This window comes from Amblyomma maculatum, unplaced genomic scaffold, assembly GCF_055883805.1.
Source record: "Amblyomma maculatum isolate TAMU_Amacu unplaced genomic scaffold, ASM5588380v1 scaffold_19, whole genome shotgun sequence".
In the NCBI taxonomy this organism is placed as follows: domain Eukaryota; kingdom Metazoa; phylum Arthropoda; class Arachnida; order Ixodida; family Ixodidae; genus Amblyomma; species Amblyomma maculatum.
This window is the reverse complement of record NW_028146744.1, coordinates 7,895,569-7,914,407: the sequence shown is the minus strand read 5'-3', so window position 1 is coordinate 7,914,407 and position 18,839 is coordinate 7,895,569. Positions and strand designations below refer to the sequence as shown.

The window sequence follows — 18,839 nt, the reverse complement described above, 5'->3', positions numbered from 1 at the left end:
CGGCAGCCCGTTGGATTGTATTGCAAAAGCGGCGTCGTCTCCTGTTTGGGGAGAGATAGAGACACCAGATACAACTAGGTCCAAAGCATGTACACAGAGTGATTCTCCTCGGTCTGTCGGCACCAGCGAGGTTGCTACAGAAGCTTGTAGTGGCTGTCGCACGTATATTGCTACACCTGCATTTCTCGTTTGGCTGTCTCTCCCCACCAACACAGTTAAACCCTGGCACAGGGACTCGCCGTTCTTCCCGCTCTTCGTCTGTTTCTTCGGCACGGCGCCGTCGCTTGGCCGCAGCATATCGTGCCAGCCTCGCCTTGAACACGTCATCCGACATTGCATACTGAAACGAGCGCAGCTGCAGCCCCACGTTTTATCCCGCTCTAGTGAGCGCTTTCTCTCGGCAGCGGCGCAGCTATGCGCAGCCGGCCTGTGAAGCCTCACCTCCGCCATCGATGGCACTAGCTGGGTCCCCGTCTCTAAGGCTCCTCCATTTTTTGAAGGTAGCGACAGGTCTTGATTCAGCCGCCCCTCCCTCCGATAGGCCGGTTGGCTGCACGTGACCTCTTCGCCGCCAAGCTCCGCCAAAAGGGCCCAGCGGTGCTCGCTGCGCCGCTGAAATGCACGGCGATCAGCGCTTGTCAGCGAGATATTGGCCGATTAGTTAAGCAAAAAGTACTTCACATGCCTCTATTGCATTTTTAGGAGTGTATTTGCAGTACTTAGTGCTTAAGCGGACGCAAGAGTTACATCTCTGAACTCAAATTTTGAAGCACACGCGTGACATGCGGCTGCGCCGAGCTGCCGTGCTTTCGTCTGCCGGAACCATGCGGAAGACGCGAAAAAGTCATTTTCCATTCCTCGCGGTGACGATAACAGCAACAGAAAGAAGCTATCGCCTCATGAGATCGGGCGTGAGATTTTCATGGCCACGGAAAACACCCGACTATGCGAAGTGATTTCTGTCTGCTTAAAAAGCCGTTCGCTTGCCCGGAATGGCCTTTGTTTGGGCATATGCTGTTTCATGAACAAAATATCAAGAACGCTATGACTATGTCGCTATTGTACTGCGGATGCCTAGTGAAAAGTCACTGCCGTGTCGCGCCCCCTTACTTTTCCCGAACAGATCAGGACTGCAATATAACGCGTGGAATCGATGGTGTCAAAATGCTCACAATGAAAATGCAATGCTTGATAATGCTTGTTATGAAAATTTAGACTGTGCATTGATCAGTTGATTGATATAAATTAAAAATGAAACATTGGAAAAACAGGAGGGTGCAAATGTGTCAAAATGATCGAAATAAAAATTCAATATTTGCCTATGCTAAATATCGGTGTATAAAAATCAAAAAACAGAAACAAAGATTTGTACCATAAAAAGTGTAAAATCAAACGTGTGTGTGTGTGAAACACTATTGAGCCATTGTTTTAACGGAGGAGTTTCGCGGCGTTGCATCGAAGTTCCGCTGAACGCACACAGGGACTCGTCAAGTTTCAAGAGGCGGCATTCAAGCTTACTGGTGACATTATTGCCCGGCAGGCTAAGGAAAACAATATAAAGCAAATTAAGAATATAAAAGTGAGAAAACGTTATCCGTGAGCTTTGTATCGCATCATACCCAAATTTTTTTTTTACTTGTTGGACGATATACATGCGTTGGAAATGTACAGCTGCAGAGAAACTGACTTTTTCTCCAAATTAAATCTATTGGAATACTGTGTAAACGAAATAAACCCGAGCCAAAAAAGTGTTTAAAACGGAGTATGCCCAAACGGTTACAAACGTAATGACACCCATTGCATTAACGCTCTGTGCGCAACGACGTTCGCAAAAGTTGCAGAAAACTCGCAATCTACTTATTTTTTAGTAAGGAAGCGAGCCCAATAAGTTTACTGAAATGTCGTTTCTACTTCAAGTTCGCTACTAATTTCAAACCATAATACTGAACAGTTTTCAAACCGCTGTACTGATGCGAATGATTCAGTATAATGGGCTGGCTCGTTTAAGGCCCGCGTTTTTTTTTTTGCGTTTATGCTGCACACGCATATTTAAATTATTATTCCTGTCTTTTGAAGCTTCTTGAGCAGGATAGGACACAAATCTGTTGAATTAACCGGTTTATGTGTGCACCGAGCGCGGCTTCATGAGTACGAAGCATGCACGAAAGAGTGCGCCGCGTCGTCTGCTAGCGCTGCCCTCTGGACCCCTCGAGAGGGCGCTCGAGTAGTTGTCGCTACCTTTAAAAAAATGGAGGAGCCCTACCGTCTCTCGGTCTGTCGTGACGTCACGCGGTCACGTGTAGACGGCGTGACGTCACCGCTCCGGCTCTTTTAAAGCCTCACCTCCGCCATCGATGGCCCGAGCCGGGTCTCTCGGTCTGTTGAGACGTCACACGGTCACGTGGAGCGCTGCTGTGTGAAGAGGCGAACGACCATCACTGGCAGAAAGTGCAAGCAGTATTGTTTTCGCAATAAAAAGGACAACCAGGGACGATATTATACTCAGTCATTCGTGGAGCCTAATGATGCTTATACGGAATACGGGCATCAGATATGTGCGCGCCGACGACCCTCTGAGGTCATGCCCAGTAGTGTCCCTAGGTATAGGATGTGACTTCCCGATCACAGAAAAGATCTCTTTCAGTCTAGCAAAGAAAAGGATCATTTGCTACAACAGAGGGAAGGTAAATCGATCCCTTCAAAGGCTTCACCCGAATGGAGCGCGTTTCGCTTTCGAAATTTCATCCGCTTGTGTAGTGCACCCGGCAGCCAATCATGGGCGCTTCTTGTGCAAGCACGACGGCGTGAATTTTCTTCCGCGGAGTAATTCGGTCAACAAAATTCGCACCATGCTGACCAAGCTTGCTTCGATTGAACGAGTAGCGCATTGTTATTCGAGACACTATTTAGTTGCACGAATAATGAAAAATAACGTAAGTCGATAATAAATTGATTGTAGAAAGCAGCGTGCCATGCACATGCGAAACATCTTGTGCGTTAATCCTGCTGATCTCGATTTTCCTGATTGACGGTGGTCAGCCTGTGTCGCCTTCAGCATTAATGGGCTGCACGACAAGACTTGAAAGGCAGAATGCACGAAATTTCGCTGGCAAGCATTTCGAACTGCCGACATAATGAGGAGGAAAAAACAGCTTCATTTAACACACGTCGGGGATGTCCAGGGTCACCAAGGCCAACTGGTCTTTCAGAGGCTAACCAAGTCCGCCACGTTAGGGGAGGAAGCTGTGGAAAATGAGGTGACGGAATCGCAACAGTGCAGGAACGACACGATGACGTCATCCGTATTGGTGGTGCATTTCCAATGCAGGACGGTCGTTTTGAAAGCAGAAAACCAAAAATCCGCCGAGCATTGTATGGCGGCATTCTATGACGCACAGCATATAGAGGGCGGGCAGCGAAATTTAGAAATCTCGCCATCCTTGACGTCATCTTTGAAGTTATCCCAATCACTCCGATGATGCTAGAGTAAGTTAAGATTTCAGTCGGCGATTAGGTTTGGAAAAATTAGGCAAGTGTTTAACCTCGCTAAACCTAAGTAACCTAAACGAAAGTTTGAAAGTTAAGTCTCTCGGTGCGTCCACTGAATGGTCGGATTCGGCCTGTCGTCTTCGCATCGTATGAGACGCAGACAATTCACGAGGAGTCTCGCTTGGATCATCGGTGACGACTGCTGCCGTCAAACTGACGAGAGCTGTTGCGATCCGTTGGCACCGGAAGCAGCGGAGGCTGTCTAGACAGTCCGACGGCTCCAATGTAGCTGCGGTTCGAATGGCGTTGTGACTAGGCAGAGGCGAGCGATCGGTCATAGCTGTCACGTGGCTTGATTCAAGTACAAACACGCGCATACGGCTAAGCAGGTAATGAGGGGAGTTTTCGATTTTAAAATAACTTGGTATAATTTATCCGCCGGCTTTTTTTTTTTCGTTGCGGCGCTATTTGTCCTTAGTCGACTGAGCGCCGTTAAGCTCACAAATAATGATAAAATAGTTTGTAACTCGAATCCGTGAATTTCACGCAATTCTCAAGAAGTTTTTTTTTTCCTTCATTCGAAGCGGAAAGATTAAGTGGGTGCCGTAGTGTAGGGTTCCGGAGTAATTTCGACCGCCTGGGGATTTTCAACATGCACTGACATCGCACAGCACATGGACGCCTCTCCGTTTCCACTCCCAGCTTCCTCCCTTCCTTTACGACGTGGTTTAGATGTTCACAGAACATAACAAGTGTGACAAATATTGGGTCTTTCCTTTCTTGTGAACCAATTATTACTACCATTTCCTCCAGCGACTTTTCCCTTTCTCGTTTGGTCCCAGGACAAGCTCACAGCAAAGCCCACGTTCACGGATCTTTTTCGGTCTCGATGCATTCGAGTGACATCAGCGCTCATGTGTGTCAAAGCGTAAGTAAATCGCCTGTGTACTCCTGCTAAAAGAGTAAGTGAAACGAATGCACGTCTTGGCGCGAAGTGGGGCTTGAGATTGAGTCATAAAAATGTACGCTGAGTTTTCTGACCGGGCTTAAGATGCGCCATAATGCCGCTTACGAGGGCGTCTCATGATGCATGCAGTCACAACGGTTTAATGGGCGACAACAGAAGAAATGCCATCATCTTGTGTGACACAGTAAATGCACCTTTAGGTCTGTGCTGTCCACTTTTTGTTTGCACTCAGACAAGGCTGGTTTCTTGGTGCTATTTCCATGCACAGCAAAACGTTGAAATGCGACGCCAAGGCTTTTCGGCCAAGCATGTGGAGTTGACTAATTACATCGTGTAGTGCATGCGACCCTAAATGAGCTCATCCATGGCATTGAAAAAGAATCGGAAATAGGCTTAGATTGTCCTCCTTTGCATCTGTGGCAGAAACGCTCGTCATGAAATGTTTTGAGGGGCAGAGTGTATCCCCGACACTTAAGCTCCACCTTTAAGGGTGTGTCGCTACCAGACAAAGCTTCGCTTTAACCAAGCGATATAATCGCGGGTAACGTGAATGCAAGGATCCTGGTGGAGGCTGATTCTGATATCACCCTCCCGTATACAGTAAAAGGAAAGGCCCGAGTTGGCAGCTCCTGTCATAGTCACCCACCCTGCATGTAATCAGTGCTCGTGATTTTTCGCTCACAATGCCAATGCCAGATTTTCGGTAAACGGGGCCTTTAACGCTATCGCGTTGACAGACACCGAATCGCCTCTCATCCACCAGAAAAAGTTTCGATCTAGTTCATGTGGCACCGCAGATATTGGATATCACACACAGCGTCTGTGTTTTTCCTCACAAGCCGGCCCGAGAAGACCATAATGATTATACAAACCGGTTCCGCGCTCCGCCAGCAAAAGCGTCACCAGCTAAGAAAACTGCTCTGTTTCCCTTATTTAAACTCGACTAAAGGTTGCGTCCGGCGCTCGCTTTGCCGGCGTTGTGAACTGTGTCGGTGATGGCTGGAGTGATGATCAGGACGTCTTCGACACGTTGAGGAAGTAGTCAAGTCAGACAACTTTATGAGTAGGAGGAGGTGATAAGATTATATTTACACTGAGTATACACACTGAATAACTGAGGTTACAACTAGGTACAACTGACAGTTACACTGGTGGCCTCACACAGAGCTGCCAGCAACAAAACATCTCACACAGAGATCAGCTCACACACAGGACTCCGTGCCGAGTCGCCATCTTGTGCTCGACTGGACAGAACTGCTCAACCGGGTGTGATGGCCGCTTTTTCATCGCAACGACGAAGACATGAGGGCGGTCGCTTCACATGATCCGCCTCAAAATTACGCAGCCAATCAAACCCGTTGATTAATAAGACCCAACCCCGGTGGGATGGCCATACTCTCGGACCCGGGTCCTTAATTCTTTAAAATAAAAATGCAGAGTACATGCTGCACACTCTCTCGAGGGTTACAACCTGTCCCCACCGGCGCTCGCCCTCCTTTATCCATCCCACGGTCTACACGGAAAAAGAGCCATGCCGCGCCTCCCGGCGGGGGGTTTGAGACGAGGACGCTATTACGTTAGCCATAGAGGGGCCAGAGTGACAATACAGTCAGTGGCCATTAGCGGGAGGAGCTCGTCGCCGTCGCTGCTGCCCGGGAGAGCGGGTGGGCAAGGTCGTGCTTGAAACAAAGCTTGAAACTGCCCTAATAAACAGCACCGTCCCAATTTTCGGGCTGAATAGAGCGCAGCTGGGGTGAGACGCCGTGTGTCGAACATCGCCTGCTCCATTCCTTCATTAGCGGGTGCCACGTGAGGGAGCGTCAACAAAGCGTGCTCCTGGAAAACATACAGGCAGAGTAGAGCGCAGTCTTCCCTGCAGGACAAAAACAAAAAGGCATCCCAGGCGGCCAGAGGCGCATCAAAAACAGAACGCTTCAATCCTGGCTCCGGCTGCCCTTCGGACGCGGGGCTACGCGTGTAAGTGCCAATAGAGAAACAAAGAAGAGCTGCCGTTTATCGCGGCCTTACAGCTGGCATGAGCGGGCTTTACTTGGCCGTGACGTCACGCGACGACGTAGCCTGCTTGGCTGCCAACTCGGACCTCTCCTTTCAGGTGGAAGGATGAGGTCAGAATCAGCCTTCCAGAGCCCTTCAGACACTCTACGCCTTGGTCACGCAAGTACTCTCATACGGATAGGTAAGCGGCGCTTTGCTATTTTGTGGGGTGGCTTTTCACGTAAGCCTGTATCCCGAAGACATTATGTGTGAAACATTAGACAAATTAGTAATTAGGGAAGAAGGAAAGCCCATGTAGGCGAAGAAGAATTTGCAGAGTTGGCAAACCGGAGCCCTCAGCGCTGCCACGTCACATCTTTATAGGCAGAGCTTAAATATCCCCTTTCTCTTTTTTTTTTTCAATTTGCTCTCCCTCTCCAGCTATAGAGAAGAGAGCGGTAAAAGGAACCCTCTGCCGTCTCCTGCCTGGCAGGGGGAACATTACACTTATCCACTGTGGCGCTGGGGAACCAATGATTGCACTCCGGGAAGCCGTGATGAGGGCGAGAATTTTTCAAGACGTCGTTTAAATTATTACCTCGCTTTTGAGAACTCGCAAGCAGCATGTATGCAAGCTCAGCGGCATTCTCATTTCGCCGTCTCGGTGGCATTATTGCACGTTTTTGATGACCACTTTCAGATCCTGTTTTCTGGGACCCTTGAATACAGAATGCATTGAAAGGCATTGCAGGAGTACCCGGGTTTGATCCCGACCGCGGCGACTGCGTTTCGACGGAGGCGAAACTAAGAGACGTCCGTGTGTTATATGCGATGTCAGAGCACGTTAAAGATCCCCAGGTGGTCGAAATTACTCCGCAGCCCTCCACTACGGCTCCCCTTTCTATCTTTCCACTTTCATCTCCCACCTTCCTCCCTTGTGACATATACAGCGCCTTTCCCTTTCTGTGAACCAATTTTTTTAAAAAAAGGCATGTAGTAACGGCGCTACGATAGAGCGATGGCGAGCTGTTCTTCCTGAAAACAAAAATGGCCGTCCATTTAGTATAGTTGGGCCACATGTGAATTAGGTGCTCTTTGGTTTTTAGGCTTCCGTTTCTGGTCTCGCACATACTCGTTAGCATACAGTCTACCGCGTTAGACCCAACACGATATAATTAATACCTGCTTATCCTAGGAGCAGCATTCCTGACTCCAAATGTACCGGCGAATTCGATTGCCATCTCAAAAGTGGTGCTCAAGTTGGCAACATCTTCACCCTCACAGAAGACACCGGCGAAATTGAAATAATGGCAGCACACTGATAAATTCGGTGTTGGTGGTCATCAGTGTGGTCTGATTCCGCTGACCACAGGGGAGAGCGCGCACCCTCATCAGGTTAGGAGTCTCCACCCTCGTGTAGTAATAAATAGTCCACGACTGCCTCTAGACCACAGGCGAGGAGGAAAGCAGCGGTGTTCCTGTGGCTCGCGCGGCGTTCGAGGCTCTGCTCAACCCATGCTGGGCTTCGAAACCAGTTGTTTTCTGGCGCTTTTATTACATATCAGCCCAGCATGAATCTCTGGCAGAGTGCGCAAGCCCTTGATGAGTGTGCTATATACATCTATCTAAAGGCCGACCTCCAAGGTGCAAAATCTCCCTGCGAAATTCTCCAGGGGAAAATTCAAGCGCGGCGCAGTACTACGAAATCTTTGCACCACCCTCCAAAGAGCGAATGCCGCTAGCGCGCACAGCCGTTGGGCGCAGTACGTAGCCATCCGTAGGGTGCCGCTCCCACATCCCGCACATTGCAGCACTCCACCGTCGCAACGACGCGTTCCGGAGGCCGTACGTAAAAGAAACATCATACTGCGTTATAGCACGTACACAAATTGACAAAAAGCGTAAAGAAGAGAAAGTAACAGGTTATACCTTGTATGTTTGGGTAACAGCCAATGCGCTGCTTCACCGACCCCGAAGTGTTAGCTTTTGTCTCAAGAATTTGTTGCTGTACTCGACATAAGCTTTCCCTCCTCTTTAGCCTTCTCGCTTGGTCGGTAGCCTCCGCTGCCGCTGAAAATGAAGACAAAGCTCCACCTTGTCCCGAGCTAGCACGCTCGCGCATGGGCTCCGGCAGATGCTTCTACGAGTGGGAACCCAAGCTATAGTGCTCAAGCTGGAGCTTGCTCCGCGACGCCAGCGCTCGGTTTCTGGCTAAGCGGAGAGGAACTACAAAACCTACCGGCAGAGCAGAAGGAGAATGAGGAGGAGGGGGAATAGTAGCGTAAAGACGAGCGCAAATCCGGCGCTCTTCACCAGTGGGGTTTCTCATTTTTGCTTTTTCCGGTTCCCCAGCTAAGAGTCTGGTTGTAAAGTGTTTTTTATGGGTGGTTTCGAAAGCAATAACTGTCATCAGAGCGCGCCACTTGAGATCCTGCGAACACTGTTTTCAAGGAGCGCTGGCTCTGAGACAGAATAACGCGGATTCGCTACTAAAAGGCGCATTTTGAGAGGCTGCACCTCTTGTGTTGGTGTGGCAGAGTAAAGATTAATGAGGAAGCCCCGACGTAAGGGTGCAGCTTTCTCGTGGACAATCACGCGCGCACACAGCGACGATGCTATGGACGGTGGAGCTTCCTTTCCCTTTGTGACTGCTCACTTGAAAGGAGCCCGTTCAACTCTTTGGAGACGGACGTTTTAGGCAACCCCCCAACAAGATCAAGGAAACGTCGCCACCCATAACGACCCATTCGCTTTAGCTGCTACTCGCATCGCGGTACCAGTATTCGGCGCATTTTCGACGTTTTCCTTACACAAAACACACCACCTTTGGTTTTTGTCGACAGCGGCCGAGGGATGTTCGCTGTTGCTGTCCGAAAACCCATCTGCCTTTAACGATCACTGGTTCCTAACGACCTTCACCAAAAGCCGAGGCATGCCAGTTTTCTTGCTCTCCAAGAGACAAACAGCGAGAAAATCCATAGCTACTCTGTGCAATTCCTAGTTCAGTTATCTCTTCGAGCGCAATTTTGAGTTCCCGAAGCCGGATCGCGTGTGAGTATAGAACGATTGACATATCTGTTATTTGAGGCCGACTCGATTCCGCGATAGCCGCTGCAACCCCTCCAGGGACAAACAGCGGTACGAGACACTAACGAAAAATGGCCGACAGCCACCCATGCAATTACCGTTTATCACATAATTTGTACGAAAAGTTGCGCCGTAATTTTATCATTGTAGTTGTTTGTTTTTTTTTTGCTCCCTTTCTTGGAACACGACGGCGGCTAGAACGCGGCCGGAGGAGCAATAACCGCGCGTGCACACGTGCTGGAATGCAGCGCGGACAACAGCATGCGTTTCAATGCAGAGTAGACGACGCGGTCGCGCTGCGCGGAGGTTTTGCCGGCAGAGAGCGGCTCCCAAGTTGTCTCCTCTATACGGCTGATTGCGTTCTTCTTCGATTCCGCCCTATCTGTTGGTGCTGAAACCCGAACCGGTGATCTTTAAATTTCGGCTCAATTCTCACAGCCGACGGATCGCACCAGTTCTTTAACGGCAGCAGTCGTCATGGATGATCCAGACGAGACGCGAACTGTCTCAGACGTTGCCAAGACGAATATCGATCATCCAAAGGACGCAGCTCGCCGAGAGGCACAGAGACGGAGAAGCGGGTCGATCGAAACGTGTCCCCGCTTTCGCTTTGGCTACTTAAGTTTAGCGGGGTTAAATCTTCGCCTCATTTTTCTAACACTTCCTGGCTTAGAGAACAGATAGTGGGGAAGCGCTCCGTGACCTCTAAGGAGATCATTATGTACGTTGCGTCTAACTGCTGCTCAAGCAATTTTTAAAGGAGGGTTGAAGAATTCGCAGTGTGCATTGCGGTATTTCCGCACAGATGCCAAAAGCATGACTCAGGGCTGTCAATAAACGTGTTTCAATCAATCCGGCTAAAGGGCGCAACTTGTAATTTTTTTAACAACCGCAATATACGTCCTTTCATATATGTCATCACCCGCAAGCCCCATCATGAAAAGCATAGGAAGAATTGCTGGGAACTTTAAAGGGGCACCAAATTAGAAGGTCGTGCAAAGCTTGTCATGCCTTTCCTTTATGTGTGAAGACCATCATACTGAGGAAGTATAGAAAATATTTTAATTATATTTTAAATTTTGTGAAAAGGATTACTCGCTTTCTGGACCCATCGCAAGCGCATTGACTGTAACGCAAATTCACTGAAAAAAAAAAAACAATCAGGTATTGGGGACGTTATTGCGCAGTATTTGGACGTAAGAGGCGATGTATTGAGTCTCTTTTATGCTCTTCCATTGCACTCGTACATACCAGCATGGCAGAGTTCTAAATCATGGATCACATGCACTGACTGCGTTCCAGTATACTGTCGTAGCAAAAGTCAGTTGCGTATTATGGCTTACTTAAGGATTATACGAAGCAATTGTCAATTTCTGCTAAGTATCCGAAACTATGGCCATTTTCATTTAGTATAACTGGCTGCCGCCGACGACGCAGCGATAGTCGGCGGACGGCGTTGTTGTCCGTCGCCGAGATCGGGCGGCGCAACAGTGTACCGCTGTTTGGCTTGATGTAGTACGCTCATGCTAGAAAAAACAATTGTTATCAGGACTGCCGGCAGATGAAGATCAAGTTCGTGTGCTGTGCTTATAGTGTGCCCCTGCGTCGATGAATGACAAAGGATAAGGTTGCTGACACGTGACGCGTGCATTGTCTGGGTGCCACAACAGCGTTGGTCACGAAGAGAGTATGCAGGGGCAGTATACGACACAGTTCACCGGAGATGTTTGTGCCAAGACTGTGAGCGGGCCAATAAAGCGGCCGAAGAATTGTCCACACAAGCGTGGAGTGCGTGTCCATAAAAACATTTCACCTCCAGGGCAAAAACTGCGTGGTTACCTTTTTGGGAGGCCTGTCTAGCTTCGATGTTGAGGCGCTCAAGCTCACGGTAGTGAGAATCACGAAAAGCGAACTGTTCGTGTGGGGATTATGCAGAGCTTATTGCAGAGGAGGAAGAAGATGCTTGCGGGCCAAGGTAGGAGGGTGACCGTACACAAGAACACCAGTATTATAAACAAATACGACAAAGGAGACACACTTTCTATAATCAGGGCTAATATAGATCAACAGCATAGCTGAAAGGGCGCGATGAAAGCGTTCGGTCTGGGGATGGTAGGCGGATGTAATCTTACGCGCCGCAAGCAAAACAAAATATTTCTGCGACGAACGACTTGCCTCACTCAGCAGGAGCAGATGGGTCGAGGCGAAGAAATGTGGTGTGGAGAAACAAAAACGGCGATTTCTTAAGCGGAGCCGGGAGGAGGAGTAGTGGTTTCAGCGCATTGGGTGAACTGGTCGACGTCAGGAACGACAAGGCGGTTGGCTGCTAGAGTCACGGGTCCATGCAAGTCAAAGGTCCATGCAGGTAAATGTCGAATACTTTGAAACGTGCGATAGGAGACGAAAGAGATTGCAGGACACCAACAAGGGCGCTGCAGAGTGAAGTTTGCGAGCGATCCCTGCGCCATCTACCGCCGCTTCAACGAACCTCTGAGAAGGCGCTGTGGCTGCAGCGCACGCTTTCAGACACAGTTTAACGACGGCAAGCATAAGTGGCGGTGACAGGTTGCATCGGCAAAAGATGCGAGCAGAAGAAAAAGATTCGTCGGTGCTGATGGGCCATGGATTGTCATAGCCACAAAGGGTAGTTTGGCATTAAACTGTAGATTCCCAGGCAGGCGGCATGAAAGAGACCGATGAAAGAAATGAATCAGAAGTGCGGAGAGCACTGCCTTCCAGGAGGTTCTTTCCCACCAATGTATGGATGATTGCTAGCTGAACGAAAATATGCAGGCGCATTAGTAGAAATGAAGCTGCAGATGGAGCACGATTTGTGCTGACTGTAATTGGAAAGCCTTGTACTCTGAACTCTATCTTCTATATTACCTGTCAAACAATTATTGCGGAGTCATTACGCCACAAAATGATTGGCAATAGGTAGAATCGCGATCAAAATCTAGTGGGTTACGGACAAAAAAAACGTTTTGCTCCTAAATACGTCATAGTTGAGGAGAGGTTGATTTTGTCCGTTGTTAGCCACACCACGCGACACGGTCAGTTGCGATTAAGGCTACAATCAACCTTTTTCTTTCAGGACGCATGTCTGATCGCGATATATCATTTCACATGCGTCCGTTAAGCACAACGTAACAGGTGTTCAGCATCGAAATTCTGTGCAATCGACATCTTATCATTTAATGTGGATTCACACTATGGACCAAATCGCGAAGCGCTCTCGCGATCTGCCATGACGTCATTACGTCCCTGATTTCCGCTGCTCCGCTTCAGCTTGCGAGCAGCGATTCGCTATAAGGCCGCGAGTCCTTTTCACAGTTCGGATCGTTCACGGACGAGACATATTTTTTTTATTTACTTCTCTCGCGGATCGCTTTCCAACTATGCTGCCGGTGCCCAAGCATGCACAACGTAACACACGTTGCACTAAAACGCTGGAGGAAAGCGAGAAGCGGCTTCAAACGACTGACTTGTAAAGCCGCTAAGCAAGCACAAACGGTCGTCATACTGTTCTGTATCCCAATATCATCTTAGCCCGATGATTGTATTTCGCGCAGCGATTTCTGTTACCCACGATTACGTAAAAAGATAGCTGGAGCTCATTAGTACCGCGCGGCAGCCGTTTCTATTTTGGAGTCGAACTAGTCTGTAATTTAAAGCCATGTTTTTGCCTTCATTCGCAGTATATAATTTTTATTTATTTTTTTATTTATTTATTTACCCTCAGGGCCCAAGGGCATGCATTACAGAGGGAAGCGGGGGTGAACTAAAGAAAGTGAAACACAATACAGCAAAAAAAAAAAACATAACACAAAACTAAATGGTCATTATACAGTAAATAATAACGACTGCGCAACGAGATATAAAAATACAAAATCAGCAGCAACACAGCCAAGCAGTAGATGGTGAACAAGCAAAAGCACCAAAAACAACAGCAAAAGTATGTGAAACGTTGGAGCAAAAAAATGTTAGTAACAGCTATACGAAAAGCAATGGCATCTGTGATTTCAGCAATGGCACGAGGAAGGCGACTCCAACTGTTAGAAGTATTTGGAATGAAGGAGTCATGGCAGTATTTGGTGCGACATAATGGAATTTCTACTTTGTGACGGTGATCAATGCGTGATGAGGTGTAGGACGGTTGCGTTACAAGTTTCTGTCTGAGATATGTATTATAGTGAAAAATCTTATGAAACAAACATAGCCAAATACTTTCCTGCGTTCCGTTAGAAGAGGCAATGACAGAGAAGATTTCGTGGCAGTCACGCTAGAAGTGCGATAATAGTTAGACAATATAAAGCGAGATGGGCGATTCTAGTTCAGTAATGAGGGAAACGACGTCTGGGTCCCAGACAGAAGCTACATACTCCAGTTTTGGACGAGCCAAAGTTTTATAAAGGAGAAGCTTTAGTGCACTAGGTCAATGTGAAAAGTTTCTTCTGAGGTAGCCAAGAGTTTGGTTAGCATTATTAACTACGTGATGACCATACAATTTACATGTCAAGTTATTGGTTATGTGAACACCTAAATATTTGTATGAAGAGACAGATTCAAGAGGCGCAGTGTTGAGGCAGTACGAAGGGGCTGATGTGCTAACACGAGTGACACGCATAAGTTAACACTCGTTAGTGTTAAGCTTGATATTCCAACGCTAACACCATTCAAAAATGCTGTTAATATCGAATTGTAATATAGAGGCGTCATGATCATTGTTAATTTTACGATAGATAACACAATCACCCGCAAAGAGACAGATTGATGAAGTAAGGTTTGCCGGCGTCATTTATGAGGAAAAGCAGGGGTCCTAAGACTGAAACTTGCGGAATCAACTTAGATTCAGTATTATTTGCTGTTACGAACTGAGAACGATTAGCAAGAAAAGAGTGAAGCCATGAAAGCATCTAAGTTCAATCTGCTTAATTTAAAGAGAAGTAATTCATGTGAGACTTTATCAAAAGCTTTACAAAAGTCCAGGAATATGCAGTCTGCCAACGAACCATCGTCAACAATGCAATGGAGGTCATGAGTGAAACATAAAAGCTTGGTCTCAAAGGAGAATGTTTTTCTAAAACCTTGCTGAAAATTACTGAAAAAAGAATGTTTCTAAAAATGTAACAAGATGAGAGCAGATGACGTGTTCCATGATCTTGCGTGGTATGCAGGTGAGCGATATGGGAAGATAGTTATTAGGACAGTGTTTATCGCCAGACTTATGCACAGGAATTACTTTTCCGACCTTCCAGTCATCGGGTACGCAGCCTGTAACAAGCGATTGCTCAAAATGTTTATACAGGATGATGGACGAGTGCGCCTTTGTATTTAACAAAAATTTCGAATTTATGTTGTCAATCCCACAGGATGAGGACACGTAATATTCCTATTGTGTCCAAAATGATGGGGTCCATCAAAGGGAAATCTGTGGTGGGATAATCAGGTAAAGTGGTAGCGATTGGAGTGACCGAAAACGACAACGAGGCATATTTATCCGCAGGAAGAGCTTCAGCATCCGTAGATCTAAGGACGAGATGAGACGTATCTTTACGGTGCACTATGTTCCAAAATTGTTTTACATTAGTCCTCAGTAATGAGGGCAGAGTTTGGTTAAAAAATTATTCCTTTGCATTTTTTAGGGCTGTTCGGTATACTGCCGCTGCCATAAGATACACCTCCCATCGAGACTATAAATTGGATCGCTTAGCAGAACGGAATAGACGCTTTTTCTTGTTAGCAAGTCTTTTTATTGACTGAGTAAACCAAGATGATTGCTTATTAGTCGTCACGGTTCTTAGAGGCACGTATGCGTTAGTGAACAAAGCAAGCAGAAATTACTGCGACAGGCTCTTTCAACTGCGCGATACCGAATGCGTGAGTTTTGTGGCTGCACAGAGCAGTTGCTTGAATGTATTCATCGCTTTCCTCAAGCGTTTTGGCGCGCTTACAGTTACGCTGTATAAGCTTATACATTTGGCATGTACCGGGAGCATAGGGGCAGCAGTCCGAATGGCCGTCTTCCAAGGGTAGAATGCAGCATGCTCATGCAGCGCTAAAAGAGTAGCGCGATCGCTTGCACTAAAGAGAGCTGCTTGCGTACAGTATACCACATCGAGCGGAACAGTCTACACAATACTTTGGCAAAACGGGGCAGCAGCAGCAGTAGCGGGCCGCCGCATCCGCGCTATAGGGGAGAATGTTTTTGCAAGTCAGCGATGCGCAGTCACGTGACATATGGGTGACGTAGCCTACAAGTCACGTACGCGTATCTCGCAGAGTCTTTTTTGTTAAATTTCTTGTAAGAGGAAGCGCTCGCGGCAGTTTGTTTCGTCCGTTTCGTCAGAGCCGTTTTGTCCACGCCATGGCTCCTCCTCCAACACAGTCTTCTCCCCTCCCCCATGGCTCCAAGCAGTAAACAGAATTTTCCTCCCCCGGGGAATGAGTGAGCGCAGATTTTGTGCGTTCGCAGTTTTTTGCTTTCGTTCTTTTCCTTCCGGTGGTCTGGCGGAGTTAGAGCTGGTATTCGAAGCGACGCAGGGACTTCCGAGTCGCGAGTCTGCTTCTTCGCAGCGCGTTGAAGTGATTGTGAGTTTGCTTCCTCACTACAATGAAAACGTGCAAGAGTACCGATCTTATACGGGGCCGCAAATATATCGAGTACCTTTGCGCACGCGCGCGCCCACAAACATGCAGTTTTGTAGTGGCAAAAAGAAAAACAACTTTAGCTGCATGAGAGCATCTTGCGCGCGAACGTTGATGTTTTTAAGCCGTGAAATTATACAAGATGTTACTTATCTTACGTATACGTCACTACACACACACACACACACACACACACATATATATATATATATATATATATATATATATATATATATATATATATATATATATATATATATATATATATATATATATATATATATATATTATATATATATATATATATATATATATATATATATATATATATATATATATATATATATATATATATATATATTGTCACGCTTCCCGCGGTCCTTATTGAAGGAAGATGAGGTTTGGCGGGATAAGCAGAAGAGGACGAGGAAGCTGGGTCTGTCTGCTGTGGTGTGCTAATCTCCAGCGCATCCTAACATCTGTGTAAATAAACCTCATAACAAGTGTTGTGAAGGTGCTGGGTACAGATCACCACGAAACCGCTCCTACTTCGCCGAAGCAGAATAATTTCTGGGCTACCCCCCCCCCCCCCCCTCTACGGACGGAGATGGCGCGAGCAGATGGTTCAACGCAGCCCACGCCAGCAGCTCAACCGACCACCGCACTGCCTTATCGGGAACTCCGGCACTTCAATGGCAGGCCCAGGGAAGACGTGGATGACTGGCTCACCCACTACAATCGGATGAGCAAATACAACCGCTGGGATGGGAATAAAAAGTTGGCTATTGCGGTATTTTTTCTTGAAGAAACTACGCTAACGTGGTTTCACAATCGTGAAGCATCTCTTGCCACCTGGGATCGCTTCATGGAATAAATGAGAGCGGGGTTTGGCGATGTCGATGCTCGAAAAAAGAGCGCCGAACAGACTCTGGCTCAACGAGCGCAAGTACTGGGGGAGTCCTGCACAACTTACATAGAAGTCCTCAAACTGTGCAGAATAGTTGATGCTCGGATGACTGAGGAAGACAGAGTGGGACACCTCAATGGAATAGCGCAAGACGTGTACAACTTTCTTATCTGCAGGGACGATTTGAATACTACCGCTGATGTAACACTACGCTGCCGCACGTTTGAATGTTTGAAACAACGACGTATCATTCCGAAGTTTGTCTGAAACAACAAGCATGGCAGATACAATTTGACAGATCGTCCGCGAAGAGCTTCGGAGGCATCAAGATAATGGGGGCCACGTCAGACCCGTCTACAGTGACACCTCTTCGTCAGACAATAGCCCATCTTCTACCTGTTATGCTCCCTCTGTTACGTCTCCTTCGCACACCCGATGCTCTGCTGCTCATCGCCCGAACATCCAGCCTCTCACGATCAACGCCTACAACAGCGAGCACTCTCGTCCTCCTCGACGACTACATCCAGAACATGAAGCGTTTAATCCAAGCGACGATGAGCCTTATACATCGAATGAACGTGAGCCGCCAGTGTGTTATGCCTGGGGAATGATCGGCCACATTTCGCGTTTTTGCCGCAACCGCCGCCCGTACCAGCAGTATCGCCGATAGTGGGTGAACTCCCGTACAAGGTTTCCTGCTGACAATGATGATTCATATAGAAGAGCACCTAGCCGGAATGAGTACAGAGCAACAACTAGCCGACAAGAACGCAGAATGGTGCGGAACCGAAACGAATCACCGGCCTCTGACCGTAGCCTGACACCACCATCTCGGCGCCTACGACGCTCCCCTTCTCCCCTACGACGGTCGCCACCTCCGGGAAACTAGTGAGTGCGGCCGATGGAGGTAAGGTTGCAAATGATTCTAGCTTACTCATGCCTCTGCCCATTTCGATGTTAAGGAACCAAATTGAAGTGTTTGGGAACGGTGTACGTGCTATGGCTTTGTTGGACACAGGTGCAACCATTTCTATTATAAGTCTCGCTTTTAAAAACTACCTTGCTCGTAAAATTATGTTTGCTTGGGATAGTGCGACAACATTGTGTGGTGTTGGTGGCGAACCGCTTTACCCGTTTGGAGTCTGTTCCGTGAATCTTGTTATCGCCGCCGGCCACACATTCCGAACTGAATTCGCTGTACTTGCTCGATCAACGCATGACGTAATTCTTGGACTCGATTTCCTGGAACAATGGAGGCCACTCGATTTTCGCAACGGAGACATTTCTGTGAGCACTCGAATTGAATCTGCTTTGTGCGAAAATTCGCGGACCAATCCTAGCACGCTTTCGGTTTCGTACGACATAGTCATTCCTGCAATGTCAGCAGAGTTTATACAAGTTGTTTGTTCAAGCTGTGCCAGTGATTCGTTCGACGCTGTTGTTAAACCACTCACCCTCAACTGCGCGAAGAAAAGTAGTCTGATTCCCCGCTGTATCATCTCAGTCATGAATGGCCATTCTTCTTTGTGGACTACTAACTGCTCTAACGAACCTATTGTATTACCACGGGGTCTAAAACTTGTCAGCTTTGGCGAAGACACTTTTAAATCAGTGGCCGTGCTCAGCACAGACAATTCCCAGCCTACCGCAAGCTCAGAAGTAGATGAGACAAAATTTCTTGCCATGATTAACAAGTCCCTGCCAACAAGTGACCGTCACAGTTTAGTGGAAGTTCTGGCGAAACAT

At 47.6% G+C, this 18,839-nt stretch overlaps 1 protein-coding gene across 2 annotated transcripts in view; it reads left to right on the top strand.

Annotated features, from left to right (window-relative positions):
• The window catches only part of LOC146171635 (organic cation transporter protein-like), a 344,048-nt gene that overhangs the window by 218,071 nt on the left and 107,138 nt on the right, over window positions 1-18,839 (top strand). For both annotated transcript variants that reach the window (XM_084586399.1, XM_084586400.1), the window contains exon 8: window positions 4,332-4,417. In XM_084586399.1, the coding sequence (XP_084442525.1) occupies window positions 4,332-4,417 (86 nt within the window). The remainder of the gene's footprint in view (window positions 1-4,331; window positions 4,418-18,839) is intronic.